The sequence below is a fragment of the Salmo salar genome, chromosome 15 (genome assembly GCF_965601325.2).
Source record: "Salmo salar chromosome 15, fSalSal1, whole genome shotgun sequence".
Classification (NCBI taxonomy): domain Eukaryota; kingdom Metazoa; phylum Chordata; class Actinopteri; order Salmoniformes; family Salmonidae; genus Salmo; species Salmo salar.
Genome location: NC_138305.1, coordinates 33,311,655 through 33,335,441, shown reverse-complemented (window position 1 = coordinate 33,335,441; position 23,787 = coordinate 33,311,655). Strand labels below are relative to the sequence as shown.

The 23,787-nt window shown below is 44.5% G+C and overlaps 1 protein-coding gene across 1 annotated transcript in view; it reads right to left on the bottom strand.

Annotated features, from left to right (window-relative positions):
* LOC106571204 (serine/threonine-protein phosphatase 2A 56 kDa regulatory subunit alpha isoform) overlaps positions 1 to 23,787 on the bottom strand; it is an 86,409-nt gene that overhangs the window by 7,145 nt on the left and 55,477 nt on the right. The window contains exons 3-4 of the mRNA XM_014143986.3: positions 19,215 to 19,316; positions 18,994 to 19,086 (exon numbers count right to left, since the gene is read on the bottom strand). Of these exons, the coding sequence (XP_013999461.1) occupies positions 18,994 to 19,086; positions 19,215 to 19,316 (195 nt within the window). The remainder of the gene's footprint in view (positions 1 to 18,993; positions 19,087 to 19,214; positions 19,317 to 23,787) is intronic.

Below are 23,787 nucleotides of genomic sequence, written 5' to 3'. Positions count from 1 at the left end.
TTTCGCAAGGCACTGTAGCTTGCACTTGCTAGCTATTTTGTCCCATTTAGCTAGCTTGCTGTTACTAGCCAATTTGTCCTGGGATATAAACATTGAGTTGTTATTTTACCTGAAATGCACAAGGTCCTCTACTCCGACAATTAAGCAACACAAAAAACGGTCAACCGAATCATTCCTAGTCATCTCTCCTCCTTCCAGGCCTTTTCTTCTCTTGACTTTATATTGCGATTGGCAACTTTCATAAATTAGGTGCATTACCGCCAATGACCTCGTTCGTCTTTCAGTCACACACATGGGTATAACCAATGAGGTGATGGCACGTGGGTACCTGCTTCTATAAACCAATGAGGAGATGGGAGAGGCAGGACATGCAGCGCGATCTGCGTCAGAAATAGAACTGACGCTCATTGGTGCGCGCGAGCAGTGTGGGTGCAACAATTGAATAACATAGATTTCTAAATGTATTTTGCAACGCACGCAACGCGAGTGGTGTAGTCAGCCTGTTAGGCATGCTGCAAGGAGGCATGAGGACTGCAGATGTGGCCAGGGCAATAAATTGCAATGTCCGTACTGTGAGACACCTAAGACAGCGCTACAGGGAGACAGGACGGACAGCTGATCGTCCTCCACGTGTAACAGACCACGTGTAACAACACCTGCACAGGATCGGTACATCCGAACATCACACCTGCGGGACAGGTACAGGATGGCAACAACAACTGCCCGAGTTACACCAGGAACGCACAATCCCTCCATCAGTGCTCAGACTGTCCGTAATAGGCTGAGAGAGGCTGGACTGAGGGCTTGTAGGCCTGTTGTAAGGCAGGTCCTCACCAGACATCACCGGCAACAACGTCGCCTATGGGGACAAACCCACCGTCGCTGGACCAGACAGGACTGGCAAAAAGTGCTCTTCACTGACGAGTCGCGGTTTTGTCACACCAGGGGTGATGGTTTGATTCGCGTTTATCATCAAAGGAATGAGTGTTACACCGAGGCCTGTACTCTGGAGCGGGATAGAATCGGAAGTGGAGGGTCCGTCATGGTCTGGGGCAATGTGTCACAGCATCATCGGACTGAGCTTGTTGTCATTGCAGGAAATCGCAACACTGTGCGTTACAGGGAAGACATCCTCCTCCCTCATGTGGTACGCTTCCTGCAGGCTCATCCTGACATGACCCTCCAGCATGACAATGCCACAAGTCATACTGCTCGTTCTGTGCGTGATTTCCTGCAAGACGGAATGTCAGTGTTCTGCCATGGCCAGCGAAGAGCCCAAATCTCAATCCCATTCAGCACGTCTGGGACCTGTTGGATCGGAGGGTGAGGGCTAGGGCCATTCCCCCCAGAAATGTCCGGGAACTTGCAGGTGCCTTGGTGGAAGTGTGGGGTAACATCTCACAGAAAGAACTGGCAAATCTGGTGCAGTCCATGAGGAGGAGATGCACTGCAGTACTTAATGTCCTTGTTTTCCATGAAAACACACATGAAATGAGTCGCAAAATGAATAGGAAATATAGTTAAGATGTTGACAAGGTTATAAATAATGATTTTTAATTGAAATAATAATTGTGCCCTTCAAACTTTGCTTTCGTCAAAGAATTCTCCATTTGCAGCAATTACAGCCTTGCAGACCTTTGGCATTCCAGTTGTCAATTTGTTGAGGTAATCTGAAGAGACTTCACCCCATGCTTCTTGAAGCACCTCTCACAAGTTGGATTGGCTTGATGGGCACTTCTTACGTACCATACGGTCAAGCTGCTCCGACAACAGCTCAATAGGGTTGAGATCCGGTGACTGTGCTGGCCACTTCATTATAGAGAGAATACCAGCTGACTGCTTCTTCCCTAAATAGTTCTTGAATAGTTTGGAGCTGTGATTTGGGTCATTGACCTGTTTTAGGAAGAAATTGTCTCCAATTAAGCGCCGTCCACAGGGTATGGCATGGCGTTGCAAAATGGAGTGAGACTTCCTTCTTCAAGATCCCTTTTACTCTGTACAAACCACTTTACCACCACCAAAGCACCCCCAGACCATCACATTGCCTCTACCATGCTTGACAGATGGCGTCAAGCACTTGTCCAGCATCTTTTCATTTTTTCTGCGTCTCACGAATGTTCTTCTTTGTGATCCGAACATCCCAAAATTCATCTGTCCATAACACTTTTTTCCAATCTTCCTCTGTCCAGTGTCTGTGTTCTTTTGCCCATCTTAATCTTTTCTGTTGCAAAGATATGGCTTTTTCTTTGCAACTCTGCCTAGAAGGCCAGCATCCCGGAGTCGCCTCTTCACTGTTGACGTTGAAACTGGTGTTTTGCGGGTACTATTTAATGAAGCTGCCAGTTGAGGACTTGTGAGGCGTCTGTTTCTCAAACTAGACAATCTAAAGTACTTGTCCTCTTGCTCAGTTGTGCACCAGGGTCTCCCACTCCTCTTTCTCTATTCTGGTTAGAGCCAGGTTGCGCTGTTCTGTGAAGAGAGTAGTACACAGCATTGTACGAGATCCACAAATGCTGATGCCCCAGATACTCAACTAGTCTAAAGAAGGCCAGTTTTATTGCTTCTTTAAAATCAGTACAACTGTTTCAGCTGTGCTAACATAATTGCTAAAGGGATTTCTAATGATCAATTTGCCTTTTAAAATTATGAACTTGGATTAGCTAACAACGTGCCATTGGAACACAGGAGTGATGGTTGCTGATAACGGGCCTCTGTACATTTTACATTTACATTTTAGTCATTTAGCAGACGCTCTTATCCAGAGCGACTTACAGTAGTGAATGCATACATTTCATTTCATGCATTTTTTTTGTACTGGCCCCCCGTGGGAATCGAACCCACACCATGCTGGCGTTGCACACACACCATGCTGGCGTTGCACACACACCATGCTGGCGTTGCACACACACCATGCTGGCGTTGCACACACACCATGCTTGCGTTGCACACACCATGCTCTACCAACTGAGCCACAGGGAAGGCCACTGTACGCCTATGTACTGTAGATATTCCACAAAAAAAAGCTGCCGTTTCCAGCTACAATAGTCATGTTATAACATTAACAATGTCTACACTGTATTTCTGATCAATTTGATATTTTAATGGCCAAAAAAATTGCTTTTCTTTCAAAAACAAGGACATTTCTAAGTGACCCCAAACTTTTGAATGGTATTGTATACATTTTTTTATATAATACAAAATCGGGGCAAGGGCAATGGAAATGGTTTTGGCGGTTGATCTGCTTATGTTCTGTGGGTGGCACTGTGTGCTCTTTTCGAAGGATGGGTCCTGGTCTCTCGGGGGCCATGGGATCGTGGGTGGTCTACCGGTCACTGGGAAGACAACCCAACTCGGGATGAGGAGGGGTTTTAGCACGTGGAATAGTTGGGACCAATTGGAGGTTTACTTAGTAGCAATGCAATTATCATGGTACAGCTATATAGACACTCAATCATCATGGTACATTTACAAACATATATTATGATAAATGGAATTGAAACTTGTGTCTCATTATGGTAATTGGTGAAGTAAGTATAGTCAGTTATAATTGTAATGGCTTAACAGATAAGAAAATACTATCAGTATTTACTTGGCTAAAAGAGAAGGAATATAATATCTATTGGCTTGCAGGAAACTTATTCAACAATTTTAGATGAAGTTTTGTGGAAAAAGGAGGGGGGGGCGAAATATATTTCTCTCATGGGCAAAGAAACTCAAAAGGGGTGACGATATTACTGAACAGTAATTTTGATTCAATTGTGCAAATTGTCCAAAAGGTAGATGATTTTAAATATGTTATTGGAACATAAACAGATATGGCTTCTTAACCTATACGGTCCAAATAATGATGATCCACGCTTCTTTGAAAAATATATATAACAATTTATCAAGCCTACAAGCAACACAAGACTCCATTATTATGGTGGGAGATTATAATACGGTTTTAAATACCTCTATGGAGCCATAAAGGACATCACACTACCACCCTCAGGCACTTAAGGAAATCATGAATGTCATGGATATATTGGAATTAGTGGATATATGGAGGCTTAAATACCCTGACCTAGTGAGATATACATGGCGGAAGCTTAATCAAGCTAGTCGTCTTGATTACTTTCTTATGTCATTCTCTATGGCGCCAAAAGTAAAAAAATAAAAATAAAAATGTTGATAGGGGACAGAATGTGGTCGGATAGAGAATGACATAAGTATATATATATATATATATATATATCATATATATATATATATATATATATATATATATATATATATATATATATATATCAGAATTTCCACGTGGATGAGGATATTGGAAATTTAAAATCAGCCTACTGGATGACTTATTTTTAACTAGAACAGAATAATTTATAACTGACTTTTTCAGACATAACATAGGTACAGCAGATCCCCTTATTGTATGGGACACTTAAAATGTGCCTTTAGAGGCCATGCAATTCAGTACTCATCTATAAAACAAACACAATTTAGGTCAAAAGAGTCCATATTAACAAAGGAAATGGAAGGACTAACACTACAGATAGATAGCACTAAAAACTGTACCATTGAGGCACAGAAAAACAAAAATAAATTGAGGGATTTATTCAAGAAAGATCCAGTGGAATATATTATAAAAATAAAGTGAACTGGATGGAATATGGGGAAAAATGCACCAATCATTTTTTAATCTACAACATAGAAAGCTACCAAAAATAATTTACTGAAACTTGTTACAAATGATGGAGTCACCCATGATTCACCAAACTATATTTTGAAAGAGGAAGTAAAGTAATTTAAGCATATGTTTTCGTTTCAGTCTCCTCCAACTCCACAAACCGAAGCTAATTGTATGGATTTTTTCCCTATTAATAATGTAAAATTAACATCTGTATAGAATGACTCATGTGAAGGCCAAATCACAGAAGAACTTATTGATGCAATTAAAGCCTTTAAGTCCGTGAAAACTCCAGGGCTGGAATGCATACCAGTGGAAGTATATCAAACTGTTTTTGATATACTCAGGACCATTATTAGCATGTTTTAACCACTCCTATATATATGGTAGATTATCGGACACTCAACAAGGTCTGATTTCATTATTACTGAAACAGGATCCAAGTGGTATATATAAAGATCCAGTACATAAAAAAAAAATTGGAGGCTTCTTACACGTCTGTGTTGTGATGCAAAAATGATAGCTAAATGCTTAGCGCATAGAATTAAAACGTTTTTGTCAGATATTATTCGTCCTAAATCAGACAGTTTTTAAAAAAATGGATGATACATTGGAGATAATATAAGACAAGTACTGGAAACTATAGAACACTATGAAATATCTGGGAAACCAGGCCTGGTATTCATAGCTGACTTTGAAAAGGCTTTTGATAAAGTAGGACTGGAGTTCATATATAAATGCCTGGAATATTTCCATTTTGGAGTATCTCCAAAGTTATGTATAGTAACCCTTGGTATAAAATAGTAAATAATGGCTACATCTCAGAACGTTTTAAACTGTCAAGAGGAGTAAAACAAGGTTGTCCACTATCGGCATATCTATTTATGATTGCACACGAAATGTTAGCTGTTAAAATCAGATCCAACAATAATATCAAGGGGCTAGAAATCCAGGGATTAAAAACAAAGGTGTCATTGTACGCTGACGATTCATGTTTTCTTTTAAATCCATAACCTCCAACCTTTCTGGACTAAAACCAAATTATGATAATTATACTATATTACGTATTGGATCTCTAAAAAAATACAACTTTTACATTACCGTGTAGTTTACCAATAAAATGGTCCGATGGTGAAATGGACATACTCGGTATTCATATCCTGAAATTATCTCACAATACATTTAATTAGAAAGATTTTGCTACCATGGAAAGGACAATACCTGTCTATTTGTGGAAAAATCACCCTGATAAATGTGTCATATCCCAGTTTACCTATTTACTTACAGTATGGTCCTGCCTACACCTAACGACTTGTTTCTTAAAATGACATCAGCAAATAAATATTCCACTTTATTTGGAACGGCAAGCCAGACAAAACTCAACGGGCCTATTTGTAGAATTAATATGAATTCGGAGGGCAGAAATGATTAAATATTAAAGTATTGAATCTCTCACTAAAGGCTTCACTCATACAAAAACTATACTTAAATCCGAACTGGTTCTGTAGCAGATTATTAAGAATGACTCACCCTGTGTTCAAAAATGGCTTTCCCCCCCTTAATTCGGATTACAACCTCTCACTTTCGGTTATTTTAAAATGAAATAATCTCCAAAATATAACTATTTTTAAAACAAGCAATAGAAAGCTGGTTGCAATTTCAGTTTAAACCATCAGAAAAGACTAAACAAATATTTGAACAAATATTAGAACAAATATTATGGTTAAACTCAAATATACTAATTGATTAAAAAAACTATTTTTGGACTTTTACTACAGTATAATCTTTGAAAATTATATTATGAATAGGAGTGGTGGAGGTATGTCACACATGCAGTTAAAAACAAATATATGAAAATGTCTGCTCTATTCAAAATTACAACCAACTGATTACAGAATTACCGCAAAAATGGAGTAGGCAAGTAGAAAGGGGAGAAGGTAAGGAACTTACTGTCGGTCCTGCAGTAAAAGACCAACATTTACTAAAATTCTGATAAATAAAAAAGTATACCAGTTTCATTTAAGGACCAAAAAATTGACAGCCGCATCAATTGGTTGCAAAATAGTTGGGAGATTTTCAATGTACCGATTCCATGGCACATGGTTTATGAACTGATACACAAAATAATGCTGGATTCAAAACTTGTGTAAAAAAAATGCTGACATGCTCAAAAAAAATTATGGGAACACTTAAACAACACATTGTAACTCCAAGTCAATCACACTTCTGTGAAATCAAACTGTCCACTTAGGAAGCAACACTGATTGACAATACATTTCACATGCTGTTGTGCAAATGGAATAGACAACAGGTGGAAATTATAGGCAATTAGCAAGACACCCCCAATAAAGGAGTGGTTCTGCAGGTGGTGACCACAGACCACTTCTCAGTTCCTATGCTTCCTGGCTGATGTTTTGGTCACTTTTGAATGCTGGCGGTGCTTTCACTCTAGTGGTAGCATGAGACGGAGTCTACAACCCACATAAGTGGCTCAGGTAGTGCAGCTCATCCAGGATGGCACATCAATGCGAGCTGTGAAAAGAAGGTTTGCTGTGTCTGTCAGCGTAGTGTCCAGAGCATGGAGGCGCTACCAGGAGACAGGCCAGTACATCAGGAGACGTGGAGGAGGCCGTAGGAGGGCAACAACCCAGCAGCAGGACCGCTACCTCCGCCTTTGTGCAAGGAGGAGCAGGAGAAGCACTGCCAGAGCCCTGCAAAATGACCTCCAGCAGGCCACAAATGTGCATGTGTCTGCTCAAACGGTCAGAAACAGACTCCATGAGGGTGGTATGAGGGCCCGACGTCCACAGGTGGGGGTTGTGCTTACAGCCCAACACCATGCAGGACGTTTGGCATTTGCCAGAGAACACCAAGATTGGCAAATTCGCCACTGGCGCCCTGTGCTCTTCACAGATGAAAGCAGGTTCACACTGAGCAAATGTGAGAGACGTGACAGAGTCTGGAGACGCCGTGGAGAACGTTCTGCTGCCTGCAACATCCTCCAGCATGACTGGTTTGGCGGTGGGTCAGTCATGGTGTGGGGTGACATTTCTTGGGGGCTGCACAGCCCTCCATGTGCTCGCCAGAGGTAGCCTGACTGCCATTAGGTACCGAGATGAGATCCTCAGACCCCTGGGTTCCTCCTAATGCAAGACAATGCTAGACCTCATGTGGCTGGAGTGTGTCAGCAGTTCCTGCAAGAGGAAGGCATTGATGCTATGGACTGGCCCGCCCGTTCCCCAGACCTGAATCCAATTGAGCACATCTGGGACATCATGTCTCGCTCCATCCACCAACGCCACATTGCACCACAGACTGTCCAGGAGTTGGCGGATGCTTTAGTCCAGGTCTGGGAGGAGATCCCCCACGGGACCATCCGCCACCTCATCAGGAGCATGCCCAGGCGTTGTAGGGAGGCCATACAGGCACGTGGAGGCCACACACACTACTGAGCCTCATTTTGACTTGTTTTAAGGACATTACCGTTGGATCAGCCTGTAGTGTGGTTTTCCACTTTAATTTTGAGTGTGACTCCATATCCTCCCAGAGTGCTAAGAACCTTGGCGTGATCCTGGACAACACCCTGTCGTTCTCCACTAACATCAAGGCGGTGACCCGATCCTGTAGGTTCATGCTCTACAACATTCGCAGAGTACGACCCTGCCTCACACAGGAAGCGGCGCAGGTCCTAATCCAGGCACTTGTCATCTCCCGTCTGGATTACTGCAACTCGCTGTTGGCTGGGCTCCCTGCCTGTGCCATTAAACCCCTACAACTCATCCAGAACGCCGCAGCCCGTCTGGTGTTCAACCTTCCCAAGTTCTCTCACGTCACCCCGCTCCTCCGCTCTCTCCACTGGCTTCCAGTTGAAGCTCGCATCTGCTACAAGACCATGGTGATTGCCTACGGAGCTGTGAAGGGAACGGCACCTCCATACCTTCAGGCTGTGATCAGGCCCTACACCCAAACAAGGGCACTGCGTTCATCCACCACTGGCCTGCTGGCCCCCCTACCTCTGAGGAAGCACAGTTCCCGCTCAGCCCAGTCAAAACTGTTCGCTGCTCTGGCACCCCAATGGTGGAACAAGCTCCCTCACGACGCCAGGACAGCGGAGTCAATCACCACCTTCCGGAGACACCTGAAACCCCACCTCTTTAAGGAATACCTAGGATAGGATAAAGTAATCCTTCTAACCCCCCTCCCCCCTTAAAAGATTTAGATGCACTATTGTAAAGTGGTTGTTCCACTGGATATCATAAGGTGAATGCACCATTTTGTAAGTCGCTCTGGATAAGAGCGTCTGCTAAATGACTTAAATGTAATGTAATGTAAATATCCAGACCTCCATGGGTTGATAAATTGGATTTCCATTGATTATTTTTGTGTGATTTTGTTGTCAGCACATTCAACTATGTAAAGAAAAAAGTATTTAATGAGATTATTTCATTCATTCAGATCTAGGATGTGTTATTTTAGTGTAACCCTGTAGGCTCTGGTGCTGTATATACACGGATCAAAAATATAAAACGCAACATGTAAAGTGCTGGTCCCATATTTCCAGAGCTGAAATAAAAAATTTAAAAAATAACAGAAATTTTCCAATCGCACAAAAAGCTTCTCTCAAATTTTGAGCACAAATTTGTTTACGTCCCTGTTAGTGAGCATTTCTCCTTTGCGAAGACAATCCATCCTCCTGACAGGTGCGGCATATCAAGAAGCATGATCATTACACAGGTGCACCTTGTGCTCGGGACAATAAAAGGCCATTCTAAAATGTGCAGTTTTGTCACACAACAATGCCACAGATGTCTCAAGTTGAGGGAGTGTGCAATTGGCATGCTGACTGCAGAATGTCCACAAGAGCGGTTGCCAGAGAATTTAATGTCAATTTCTCTACCATAAGCCGTTGTTTTAGAAAATTTGGCAGTACATCCAACCGGCCTCAACCGCAGACCACGTGTATGGCGTCGTGTGGGCGTGAAAATTGCTGTTTAAAGGAAATGAGCGGTTTAGGATCAGTCCTTTGTACTGTAATGTTAGCTACTGTTTAAAGGAGAGGAGTGATTTTGGTATCAGTGATCAGTACTGTAACGTTACTGTTTAAAAGAGAGGAGCGGTGTAGGAACACGCCACTGAGCCCAGAGGAATAGCCTAGCTAGTGCGGATGTCGGCCAGTTCCTAAAATGTGGGTTTCGTCATTTTATGAAGTTGCCAGGACCACAATGACAGGGTTGTCATTCCAGCAGAGCAGTGCCCCTGTTCCAGTCCCGCCCTCCTCCCTCAGTCTGGCACCAAGGCAGCAGCCTCCTCCGTTACAGTCCAGCCCTCCTCCTCCAGCCTGGCACCAAGGCAGCAGCCTCCTCCATTACAGTCCAGCCCTCCTCCCCCAGCCTGGCACCAAGGCAGCAGCCTCCTCCGTTACAGTCCAGCCCTCCTCCCCCAGCCTGGCACCAAGGCAGCAGCCTCCTCCGTTACAGTCCAGCCCTCCTCCCCCAGCCTGGCACCAAGGCAGCAGCCTCCTCCGTTACAGTCCAGCCCTCCTCCCCCAGCCTGGCACCAAGGCAGCAGCCTCCTCCGTTACAGTCCAGCCCTCCTCCCCCAGCCTGGCACCAAGGCAGCAGACTCCTCCGTTACAGTCCAGCCCTCCTCCCCCAGCCTGGCACCAAGGCAGCAGCCTCCTCCGTTACAGTCCAGCCCTCCTCCCCCAGCCTGGCACCAAGGCAGCAGCCTCCTCCGTTACAGTCCAGCCCTCCTCCCCCAGCCTGGCACCAAGGCAGCAGCCTCCTCCGTTACAGTCCAGCCCTCCTCCCCCAGCCTGGCACCAAGGCAGCAGCCTCCTCCGTTACAGTCCAGCCCTCCTCCAGCCTGGCACCAAGGCAGCAGCCTCCTCCGTTACAGTCTAGCCCTCCTCCCCCAGCCTGGCACCAAGGCAGCAGCCTCCTCCGTTACAGTCCAGCCCTCCTCCCCCAGCCTGGCACCAAGGCAGCAGCCTCCTCCGTTACAGTCCAGCCCTCCTCCAGCCTGGCACCAAGGCAGCAGCCTCCTCCGTTACAGTCTAGCCCTCCTCCTCCAGCCTGGCACCAAGGCAGCAGCCTCCTCCGTTACAGTCTAGCCCTCCTCCCCCAGCCTGGCACCAAGGCAGCAGCCTCCTCCGTTACAGTCCAGCCCTCCTCCCCCAGCCTGGCACCAAGGCAGCAGCCTCCTCCGTTACAGTCCAGCCCTCCTCCAGCCTGGCACCAAGGCAGCAGCCTCCTCCGTTACAGTCCCGCCCTCCTCCCCCAGCCTGGCACCAAGGCAGCAGACTCCTCCGTTACAGTCCAGCCCTCCTCCTCCAGCCTGGCACCAAGGCAGCAGCCTCCTCCATTACAGTCCAGCCCTCCTCCCCCAGCCTGGCACCAAGGCAGCAGACTCCTCTGTTGCAGACACACAGATGATACTAGGCTGCTTCCCAATACTCTTAATAACCTATTGTATGACCTATTGTATGACCTTATGTCATCACTCCAAATGCGGGAAGCTAATTTACAGCTAACTGCTGTTTTCAGCTTTATTCTTGCAATGCTACTTAGCCTGCATCCATCAAGTCCGCTCAAATCAGCGAGGACAAGGAAATAGGCCATAGATAAGGATGTTGTTTGGTAGTGTTGGGACGTGGCCCGGACAAGACTATGATTCAGCCATGCAGGGGGCCCGGGGCCAGGGTCAATATTCAATCACCATCAGTGATCATCAAGACCCGACCAGTGGGATTTCACCCAGAGGCTAATGCATTTTGTCCTGAACTTGACCTCTGCTGTGTCTGTTATGTTACAGTAGCACTGGGGTCTGGGAGCTGAGCGAATTGTTCTGTTCTGCAAGGTCATCCAAGAGCCTATGTCGTCTCAGAGACAAAGCTCCCAGAGGGACACAGTACTGTACGTTTGTCATCAGTCAGTCAGTCGATACGTTTCACTGTATGAATGATGAAAATATCCTGAAAGTTGAGGGCTGTTACACTATTGGTGCTAACAAGCTAAGCCAACACAGTCTAAATACTTTTTCCCCCCACTGTAGGTGGTTAGTCAGCCACCAATTGTGCAAGTTCTCCCACTTAAAAAGATGAGAGAGGCCTGTAATTTTCATCATAGGTACACGTCAGCTATGACAGACAAAATTAGAAAAAAGAATCCAGAAAATCACATTGTAGGATTTTTAATGAATTTATTTGAAAATTATGGTGGAAAATAAGTATTTGGTCACCTACAAACAAGCAAGATTTCTGGCTCTCACAGACCTGTAACTTCTTCTTTAAGAGGCTCCTCTGTCCTCCACTCGTTACCTGTATTAATGGCATCTGTTTGAACTTGTTATCAGTATAAAAAGACACCTGTCCACAACCTCAAACAGTCACACTCCAAACTCCACTATGGCAAAGACCAAAGAGCTGTCAAAGGACACCAGAAACAAAATTGTAGACCTGCACCAGGCTGGGAAGACTGAATCTGCAATAGGTAAGCAGCTTGGTTTGAAGAAATCAACTGTGGGAGCAATTATTAGGAAATGGAAGACATACAAGACCACTGATAATCTCCCTCGATCTGGGGCTCCACGCAAGATCTCACCCCGTGGGGTCAAAATTATCACAAGAACGGTGAGCAAAAATCCCAGAACCACACGGGGGGACCTAGTGAATGACCTGCAGAGAGCTGGGACCAAAGTAACAAAGCCTACCATCAGTAACACACAACGCCGCAAGGGACTCAAATCCTGCAGTGCCAGACGTGTCCCCCTGCTTAAGCCAGTACATGTCCAGGCCCGTCTGAAGTTTGCTAGAGAGCATTTGGATGATCCAGAAGAGGATTGGGAGAATGTCATATGGTCAGATGAAACCAAAATGTAACCTCTTGACGTTACCCTATGATAGGGGGCGCCACAGCGCATTTTGGAAAAAATTCGTGCCCATTTTCAACGGCCTACTAATCAGACTCAGAAGCTAGGATATGCATATAATTAATACCTGTGGATAGAAAACACCCTAAAGTTTCTAAAACTGTTTGAATGGTGTCTGAGTATAACAGAACTCATATGGCAGTCAAAACCCCGAGACCGATTGAACCAGGAAGTGGAATTCTGAATTGTGGACTCAACTTCACGTCGTTGCCTATTATTCACACCGTGAGATATTGTTCATTGAGCACTTCCTATTGCTTCCACAAGATGTCGCCAGTCTTTACAAAGTGTTTTGAGCCTTCTACTGTCGAAACTCAGTGAATGAGACGCGTTGGAAATTGGTCACAGGGGGAGGGCCATCACCATTATGACGCCGGCGGCCCCGTCTACCCCCACCTTTGGAAACGTTTTGAAACACAATGAAATCATCCCCCTCGAATCTTATTGGCTCTCTTGTTGAAACAGGCCCTGAAGATTTATGTTATACAACGTTTGCCATGTTTGAACGAACATAAATGGGAAAAAAAATATATATTTCGAAACGGCTGTGGCGCGCACGGCAGAGTAGTTGGATACACCGTTCGGACGCGCTAACAACAGCAAGCTAATGGAACATAAAGGATTGACTTTTTAGACCGAAAATACATCTGTTGTGGACCTGGGATTCCTGGAAGTGCTTTCTGATGAAGACAACTAAAGGTAAGGGATTATTGACAATATTATACAACATTAGATGTGATATGCGATTGTTCCAAGATGGCGCCGAGCTGTATTTACTAGCTCATTTTCTGAGTATCGCATCCCCTTTTATCGCTAAGTGTGATTACCCAGTAAAGTTATTTTTAAATCTGGTATGACAGGTGCTTTCAAGAGATATTCATCTATAAATCTTAGAATGACAATATTACATTTTAAACATGTTTTCGAATAGTAATTCAGTAAATTGTAGCTCTGTTTCCCCGGATTGCATTTGACGGGAAAATAGTTAGTCAACGTCAGACGCCGATGTAAAATGCTGTTTTCATATATAAATATGAACTTTATTGAACAAAAGAATGCATGCATTGTGTAACATGATGTCCTAGGTGTGTCATCTGATGAAGTTTGTAAAAGGTTAGTGCTGCATTTAGCTGTTTTTTGGTTATTTGTGATGCATGTGGTTGGTCGGAAAATGGCTATTTTGCTGCTTTTACGATGGACTCCTCAAACATAATCTAATGATTTGCTTTTCCTGTAAAACCTTTTTGAAATCGGACGACGTGGGTCGATTCAGGAGAGGTGTATCTATAAAACGATATGAGACAGTCCTATATTTGAAAAAAAAAAATATTACATTTCGTTATGCTAATGTCGCTAGGAGTTTTCCCTGGATTTTGATCCCGCTGACGGGACGAGACGCTGAAGAGGATAACTTTTTGGTAAAAATTCAACTCGTCGTGTTTGGAGGACAAATAACGGCGAGTTGCATCCAAAGAACACCATACCTACTGTGAAGCATGGGGGTGGAAACATCATGCTTTGTGGCTGTTTTTCTGCAAAGGGACCAGGACGACTGATCCGTGTAAAGGAAAGAATGAATGGGGCCATGTATTGTGAGATTTTGAGTGAAAACCTCCTTCCATCAGCAAGGGCATTGAAGATGAAACATGGCTGGGTCTTTCAGCATGACAATGATCCCAAACACACCGCCCGGGCAACAAAGGAGTGGCTTCGTAAGAAGCATTTCAAGGTCCTGGAGTGGCCTAGCCAGTCTCCAGATCTCAACCCCATAGAAAATCTTTGGAGGGAGTTGAAAGTCAGTGTTGCACAGCGACAGCCCCAAAACATCACTGCTCTAGAGGAGATCTGCACGGTGGAATGGGCCAAAATACCAGCAACAGTGTGTGAAAACCTTGTGAAGACTTACAGAAAACATTTGACCTGTGTCATTGCCAACAAAGGGTATATAACAAAGTATTGAGATAGACTTTTGTTATTGGCCAAATACTTATTTTCCACCATAATTTGCAAATAAATTCATTAAAAATCCTACAATGTGATTTTCTGGATTTTTTTTCTCATTTTGTCTGTCATCATTGAAGTGTACCTATGATGAAAATTACAGGCCTCTCTCATCTTTTTAAGTGGGAGAACTTGTACAATTGGTGGCTGACTAAATACTTGTTTTCCCCACTGTAGCTAACGAGACATTATAGATGTAGAACAGCTCTGACCAGGGTTGTGTTCTGTAGGGCTGGGTGGTATTCAGATGGTCATACCTTCATACCGTTCCTGTACCATACCGGGGTATACGATATTACTGGCAGTCCACACAAGGGATGTTTTTTTGATGCAGAAAACAATTTAGGGAGCAGGAATCTCGATCCAGCAGGGGTTGATTGTCTCTGCTGTAACCAAGAAGTTTGATCTTGCAAGCTAGCTAGCAAGTTAGCAAACAAATTGCATAACTGGAGCCCTGAGCTGAAGATAATCTTAAATCACATTAAATACTGAACAAAAATGCAACATGTAAAGTGTTGGTCCCATGTTTCATGAGCTGAAATATTTCAGAAATGTTCCATATGCACACAAATGTTGTTCACAAATCTGTTTAAATCCCTGTTCGTGAGCATTTCTCCTTTGCCAAGATAATCCATCCACTTGACAGGTGTGACATATCAAGAAGCTGATTAAACAGTGTGATAATTACACAGATGCACCTTGTGCTGTGGACAATAAAAGGCCACTCTAAAATGTGCAGTTTTGTCACACAACACAATCCCACAGATGTCTCAAGTTTTGAGGGAGTGTGCAATTGGCATTCTGACTGCAGGAATGTCCACCAGAGCTGTTGCCACTGTGACAGAGCTATTACAACCAACCTCCAACAATGTCAATTTCCTCTGCAAAAGGGTCATGATGAGTCATGGTACTGATGAGTCATGGTTGAACTGAAATTACTATTTTTCAGAAGAAGCCGGTTTCATGCAGGTTTCTAAAAGCTACAATCAAAGTAGTTATTTTCTCTGCAGGTCTAAGGCTACTTCCTGCTGCAGATAAAAGCAGCAACACAAAGAGCGACATTCTGCTAAACCTCAGAGAAAGTACCTCCAGTTTTATCAATAGGGAAGCAGAACAACAGGTCTCTATTTTTACAAAGCCCAGACACCCACTGAGACTGGGATGGAAGGAGAATGGTGCATAAACAAAATGGCTGATCCTCATCCTGTCTGTTTATGTGCAGCTCTCTGAGAGAAGCTAAAAGAAACAATGCATGTCAATACCTTTCAGGTGTCAGGTGAGCTTGACACTACGTGACAGAAAAGCCATCATCGCACCCCCTGCTGTGCGCTGGGTGTACACTATGCACGTGTGCATGCATGCATGCATGCATTTGAGCTCTAGACAGACAGACTTTTAATACGGGCTTGTTGTAATGCACGTACAGTCTACACTGTAGTTGTGTTGATTGAGAAGTCAGAGAGGGAGGAAGGGAGGAAGTGGGTCTGGAGCAGCTACGTAAATAATTGGGGTGTATCCACGGGGAGGTTGTGACCTCCAGCACTTCCTCTCTGCCCCGGCTAAGCCTCAGTCTGTGCTCAAAGGTAAAAACAGCCCCCCTGGAGCTCTCTTTCCTTTCGCTGCATGCCAATGACGTGACGGCGCCATTTAATAATAATCCCACCTGCATGAGAATAGTTCAAATCGGAGACGCGGGCTGCATCAGAAATAACACCCTATACCCAATTCAGTGCACTACCCTTCACCAGAGCCCTATGGGATTCCCTATAGTGAACAGAGTGCCATTTGAGACAGTCACAGCAAGACCCTCACAGAGAGCTCTGCCTGGACAGGTTAACCGTGCATTAGGAGGGGGAGAACATAGAGAGAATGTACGGAGGTCGAGAGACCTCTGTCACTAAGTATTGTTGTTTTGACAACACAGGGCTTAATGGATTCACAGCATATATCTAATGATCGGGATTAGACTTGTGCAAACAGCCTCTTTCTACAGTCAGTAGCCTAACCTGTATTATATACAGGAAGCAGAGGCAATACCGCTTAACACTACTTAAGGGTACATCATTTTGTGCGTGCGTAGACATACACAGTATATAGACAGATATAGGTTCAAACAGAAAGTAAAAAGTGAGGAACAAGGGAACAGAGAGAGTGTCACTGTAATTTGAATGCATGCCTCACAATAGGTTTCAGTTCAGTTCTACCAAAGCATCTTTTCAAGTGACTAGAAGGCTTGTTCAACAGCAAAGGGTTTGTTCAGTTTCAGGATATGGGCAGGGCTGGTGAGAATAACTCCTCACTGCCTTCAGCAAGTCAGTCAGTCAGTCAGTCAGACCAGCCAGCCAGCCAACCAGTCAGCCAGTCAAAACAGAATGTGTTGAGTGTTTCCCCTGCCATGTTGTTGTCCCACCAGGCCCTCTCCCAGTCCCCCTGCCCTGACAGGCACATAGCTGACAGTGAAGACACAGGCATTCTGATCATACCACAGCAGCAGCCACTAACCACACAATGAGCTCTGCATGATGACTATCTGTGACACATCCAGAGACAAGAAACATAGAATACATAAGATCTGGACTCAACGGCTTCCTTGTTAAATATCAAAACACTTTGAAAGAGAGCTTTCTAATCAAATATCATGGTACAATTGTATGTATTCCATTCTTTAGTGGGCATCCCAGTAACTGGGAGAAAAACCAGTGCCCGCTGCAATATGTACATCACCTGGAAACATTTAAAATTATGCTTTAATTTCTTCAAACTGATTGAATATTTGGGAGAGTACGACACCTAAGGCTTTCATGTGGATGTTTTGAGAGGAGTTTTCTGTCCAGCATCAGCAGAGCGACAGGAAGCCGTTCTATGGTGACAACACCTCCGCAACTCTGGTAATGACAGGGCTGTATTTCCTTCCCCTCTGCACGTACTACACAATTTCAAAGACTACTACATTCACAGAGAGTGCAATTTCCCTAATAAATAACTATGCATAAAATATGTCCTGACAGCTCAACCTGATGAAATGAAATACAGCCGGCTATAAATACACTAACGTTCCAATGTGAACTGATTGTACAGTCCCTCTCCCATGTCAAGGTCTGTCTCCAACAGTCATAGAGAGACAGGAGAGAGCACTGAGAATAAAACCACAGAAAAAACAGGGCCTGTCCTCTCTGTCCCCCCTTAGCCCGGCCCCTTCACCAGCCTCTTTCCGACCACAGTCCCCTTTTCCCTTCCAACAGAGTAAACAATAGGGAGCTATTTAAAGCTTCCCCACGACACCACTCCACCACTCGCATCATGGAAACTCAGCCAGAGCACCTCGGATGCTGCAGCTCAGCCAACATTCCAGGCCATAGCGTTCGTCCCTGTTAATTCCCTCGCTCTAGGGAGAGGAGGACGGCTCGATAAATACGCACGGCACAGCCCCAGCAGGTTACCGCTGAAGAGCTCCAGCAAGGGTGAGACGGGGTCGTATTCATTAGGGCACAGCGCAGCAAAACGTTTTGTAACGGAAATGTCAGGTTGTCTCTTCCAATTTCAGTCTGTTTTCTACCTTTTGGTGCCTAATGAATACGACCCAAGGTGGGACGTTAAGATGGTGAAATACCATTGAGACATACTCGGGCAATCTGGGATCAGGGCATATGTGCCCGTGAGAAGCTAGGCTAAATACTGAGACTAACACTGAAGAAATGTACTCGTTGTAAAATGTTATGCTCCAAACTAACTTTCACAGGATGTAACGTTAAAAAAAAAAAACAGGCTTTGATAACTGCCAGGAGAGATAATCACTCAAACATGTTTTTTGGGTTCGGTCGGTCATACGCTGACCTTTCTGCTCTGGAGCGCAAAACAGAATTGCACATTGGTGCCGCTTTTGTTCAAAGCCAAATCAAAATGACCACTTTAACAAAACAGATTAATTTACCAAATGATTATTCAAACATGGTTGGTGTTTGATGTATTGTACTGGAGTCTTTTGAAGAGAAGATGTTAAGCAGGCAGTCTGAGGCTTGTAAGGCTGCCAGGTCTGTCTTCTTGACTTCACTTAGTTTGGCCTTGTTTCTGTGTGTACCCTTTTTGTTCCACGGAGAACTGACAGTGACATCAGTAAACAACAGAAAATGAGAGTCTCTACAATATTTGGTAATAAATACAATAGCTTCGAACAACACTGACAAACCAGGGGTGTATGCAACAGAAAACATTAAGAACCGAAAACAAGACTTTCTTATTGGACAAGTTCAATGTTTTGGCCCATTTGCCTCCAAGTGAATACACACACCCCTGCTGATGGCGATGTCACGTGGCCATTTGACTGACGATGGCATGAAATCTTAGGGGATATGAGTCATTGACGGGTGACATCAGATTGCAATGCTTACCTGCAGCACAAACTTCTGATCAATGTAGCGCTTGGCGATGCTGGGCTGAAAGTCTGGGTTCTCCAAGAATCGCAGGAGGAACTCGTAGACAAGCTGGGAAAAGTCAACGAAATAAATCTGAGCCAAATGAAATATACATATAGCTCATACTACCAGGTATAACACATATGTAAATACAAGTAGAGTTAAGAAGAGGTCAAGTTGAAGTGATGTGGTTTTACCTGTATGTGTGGCCACGAGGCCTCGAGAGTAGGCTCGTCCTCCTCTGGGTCAAAATCAGGGTTGTCACTTGGCGGAAGAGTCCGGAATATGTTGGTGCAGATCTGTGAACAAGAGGGCATTTCATGAACACACTAAAACTGCAACAACAAAAACTGACTCAAAAGCACTTGGACAAACGGCAAACTTTTACCCACTGAACATAGCCAACTTCGACCTTAGGTTTGGAGAGCTACATGAAACTCAAAGAATAAAACAGGTGGTCACAAGACATATTACAAGACAAGAGGTATTACAATACACTGTTTATTATTCATTAGGTTTCCACTCATACAATACATAATGAAAGAAAAACCAGAATGATATTTCCTAAGGCATTTCATGTCCAATGCAGTTTGGCCCGCTGTAACAATCAATCAGACTGAAGTCTAAGAATACTAGGTTACATTAAAAAGTTACACTGTGGATTTGCTGATGTCCTGAGGGAAAACTTTATAGCCAAACGCCTAGCTGCTGTCAACTTCCTTAAAAGCCTCATGATAGTCCTAGCTTCCTTATCCCGGACTTATTTAAACAGTTTTCCAGTAATATGACCACATCAGGAGATTCAAAAGTGTCCTATATTTAGTTAGAGAAATTAAGATAAAGGCCTAGCACTTCTTAATCATCACACATCATGGGATAATTACTTCTGGTGAGAAAGTTCTCGTTTGGAGACATTTGTAATGATAGTGCCACAGGTGTAACTCATAATTCAATCAATGCATTTTAATGCCTGGGATGATGGGTGTTCCCAGGACATCAGAATGGGATGCCCTTAGAGCTCTGCTACCCGACCCCCAATTTTTTATTTATTTGACCTTTATTTAACTAGGCAAGTCAGTTAAGAACAAATTCTTATTTACAATGACGGCCTACCCCGGCCAAACCAGGACGACGCTGGGCCAATTGTGTGCCACCCTATGGGACTCCCAATCACAGCCGGATGTCGGGAGCCCCGATTATACATCGGGTAGGGCATGTTTTTTTTAATCAATAACTAGGGCATGGGCAGGGCATCACTAATTTGATCACTAACATATTGAAGTTGAGCCATTTGCTTGTGCTGTACAGTCATATCTGACTAAGATCATAACATGGTGTCAAAAGCGCTTCAACCTCATCAAATATAAGACAGGAGAGATTATTTCAAAGAAAATAATGGTACTTGAGTTTTATCTGAGTTTAGAGTGACATAAAGTAGCTAACTGCTCTCTCATGTCTCCTCATTGAGCAGAGCAGCCCAAGCAGAGCCGTTGCTATGGATACTCTGACTCTGAGCGCCATGGGCAGAGCGCATGCAGAGCGAGCATAGGGAGCAATGACAGGCATAGGAGCAGCTAATGAATTTACTAATGGAGGAAGTTATTTCTGATTTCATGCCGGGCCTTAAATCTGGCAGAGGTAGGGCCTGAACGCCGGGGGCATGGGTAGGGCCTGAACGCCGGGGGCATGGGTAGGGCCTGAACGCCGGGGGCATGGGTAGGGCCTGAACGCCGGGGGCATGGGTAGGGCCTGAACGCCGGGGGCATGGGTAGGGTAGGGCCTGAACGCCGGGGGCATGGGTAGGGTTGGCCCTGAACGCCGGGGGCATGGGTAGGGTTGGCCCTGAACGCCGGGGGCATGGGTAGGGTTGGCCCTGAACGCCGGGGGCATGGGTAGGGTTGGGCCTGAACGCCGGGGGCATGGGTAGGGTAGGGCCTGAACGCCGGGGGCATGGGTAGGGTAGGGCCTGAACGCCGGGGGCATGGGTAGGGTAGGGCCTGAACGCCGGGGGCATGGGTAGGGTAGGGCCTGAACGCCGGGGGCATGGGTAGGGTAGGGCCTGAACGCCGGGGGCATGGGTAGGGTAGGGCCTGAACGCCGGGGGCATGGGTAGGGTAGGGCCTGAACGCCGGGGGCATGGGTAGGGTTGGCCCTGAACGCCGGGGGCATGGGTAGGGTAGGGCCTGAACGCCGGGGGCATGGGTAGGGTAGGGCCTGAACGCCGGGGGCATGGGTAGGGTAGGGCCTGAACGTCGGGGGCATGGGTAGGGTAGGGCCTGAACGTCGGGGGCATGGGTAGGGTAGGGCCTGAACGCCGGGGGCATGGGTAGGGTAGGGCCTGAACGCCGGGGGCATGGGTAGGGTAGGGCCTGAACGTCGGGGGCATGGGTAGGGTAGGGCCTGAACGTCGGGGGCATGGGTAGGGATTAAAATTCATGCCTGTGCAGGCCTCTAGATGTCCTTCCCCACGCTAGCGGACATTACTTTTCCCATTGAGGATGGCCTTTAAGTGTTTCACATCAATTCAGCAATCAACACAGCATTATGGTACCACTACCAGAACAGACATGACGTAAACTACATTGCAGAATAACTAGCCCACTAGGGCTTTATAGAGAAATGAAGATATCTAGGAAATTAGTAGTGAGTGACCAGGTTGCATATCAATAGGTTATACTAACTTTTAATCAAAACAAAGACAGAAAATGAATGACAATTTCAGCTACTATCTTTTTCCCAATGTAGATGAGTACAGCTTGCACTGCAGCTGGGAAATAGAGGGATGCTTCCCTTGCATATAGGGAGATGAAAGCTGCGAGTCTCCTATCATTGTATTAATACCCAGAGAACAGTAGCAGTTTTCTCCACTAATATGCTGAGTGAGGGACGATAAGTAGGCTGTTATCTGCTGTGCGGGTGCTTTACCATGAACACAGTCACAGAACAATCCAAACATACAGGGAGGGTTGAAGGAGAGAAGAGGCTCTCCTCAAAATCTTGGGACTGAAAGACAAGTTTCTGTTGAAAAACTACAAACAACGGACAGGCCTAATCGAATGTAGTCTAGAATGCATGGAAACAGTTTTATTGTATTGTTCAGTCTGCTCTAAAATATCCGACATATAAAGAAGGCCTGACTAACACACTCACAGAACGGTTTAAATTCTGCATTCAAATTTAGGTACCACAAATAAAAGAGATTACTCACAGTGCCTTCAGAAAGTATTCACACTTAAAATGGATTTAACTGACATGTTGTGTCAATGGTCTACACACAATACCCCCATAATGTCAAAGTGTAATGATGTTTTAGAAATGTTTACAAACAAATGAAAAATTAAAAGCTGAAATGTCTTCAGTCAATAAGTATTCAACCCTTTTGTTATGACAAGCCTAAATAAGTTCAGGAGTAAAAAAATGCTTAACAAGTCACATAATAAGTTGCATGGACTCTGATTTGAGTATTTTATGTAATCATTGACCCCAAAAAATGTACAATTAAATCCATTTTAATCCCACTTTGAAACAACAAATTGTGCAAAAAAAACTGTTGTGAATAGTTTCTGAAGGCACTGTAGGAAGAGTTCAACTATTGTACGAACTAAAGACCAGCCTGTTCACAGAGGTAACCCAACCCCTACAACCCGGAGTAGTGTGTGTGTGTGTGTGTGTGTGTGTGTTCATGCGTCTGTGTGTTAAAGTGAATTTGCGAGGCCTGTAGGCTGTTTCACACAACAACAAAAAGCACAAAAAAGATCTGTTGCATTCTGAAAACGCAAGTGTATTGACCATGACATAACATTTCAAGTTCCAACTTTTAATAGACTCGCTGCAGTTATCCGAAGCGTCTCATCAACCCTCCAAATCACTTGTACTCTATCTGCCGGTCTGTGAGGAGGGTGTATGTGGCGGGAGTCTCAGTCAGTGGCATTTGGAAGGTGTTCCCAGCACACGCTCAGCTCACAGCGCATGCTGTGGTCCTACTCGTGTACAGTGTTTGAGCTGAAAGGGGATTCAGCTGCCAGAACCAAATTCTGACCCAAGAAATGCTCCTGCATAGGCACTGATCACCTAGAGATACTAATGACAATTTAAAAAATGGGGGCACTGGAGTCCTGAAATGTTTACTTTGCTCGGGCATGCACCCTTTATGACAAGGAGAAAATAGAGCGCAAAGGAGGGAGATGAGAACTTATGTTGACAACTTTTTGTTATGCGGATGTTTTCACACTGGTTTGTTTGCTGAAGTTCGAACCACAGTTTGATTATTTGTTACATTGTGGTTATAATTAAAAATGTAAAATAATGAAATGAATCAGATGCGTGTGGCGAGCGTGTCATTTTTCCAACGCTCCTATTGTGTTTGTATTTCATCAACAGTGTTGAGTAGGCTACAAGCATATTACGGCTATAATATCGTTCAGACTACAAATGATTGTTGCATGTGATTATAATGACATAGGGTAAAGAAAAGGAAGTATTCACATAGCACTGTCTTGAACTGACCTGCATTTTCCTGCATTCTAGAACACTGAGTGGAGTCATGTATTTATTGTCTGTTTGTTTAATTAAAAGGTGAAATCTATTCTTTTTTTTTTTTTTAAAGATTTTTGTAGGGTCTGTGTTTTGAAAATGCAGAATTTTGAAAGCTAACGTGACCCAGGAGAGCAAATCATATTCATGCTGTGCTGCATAAACACAACTGGCAGTAATTTACAGAGGGGGCGTAGGACAACTTCCTCTTTACTTGATTATGACTAAGCATGTTTC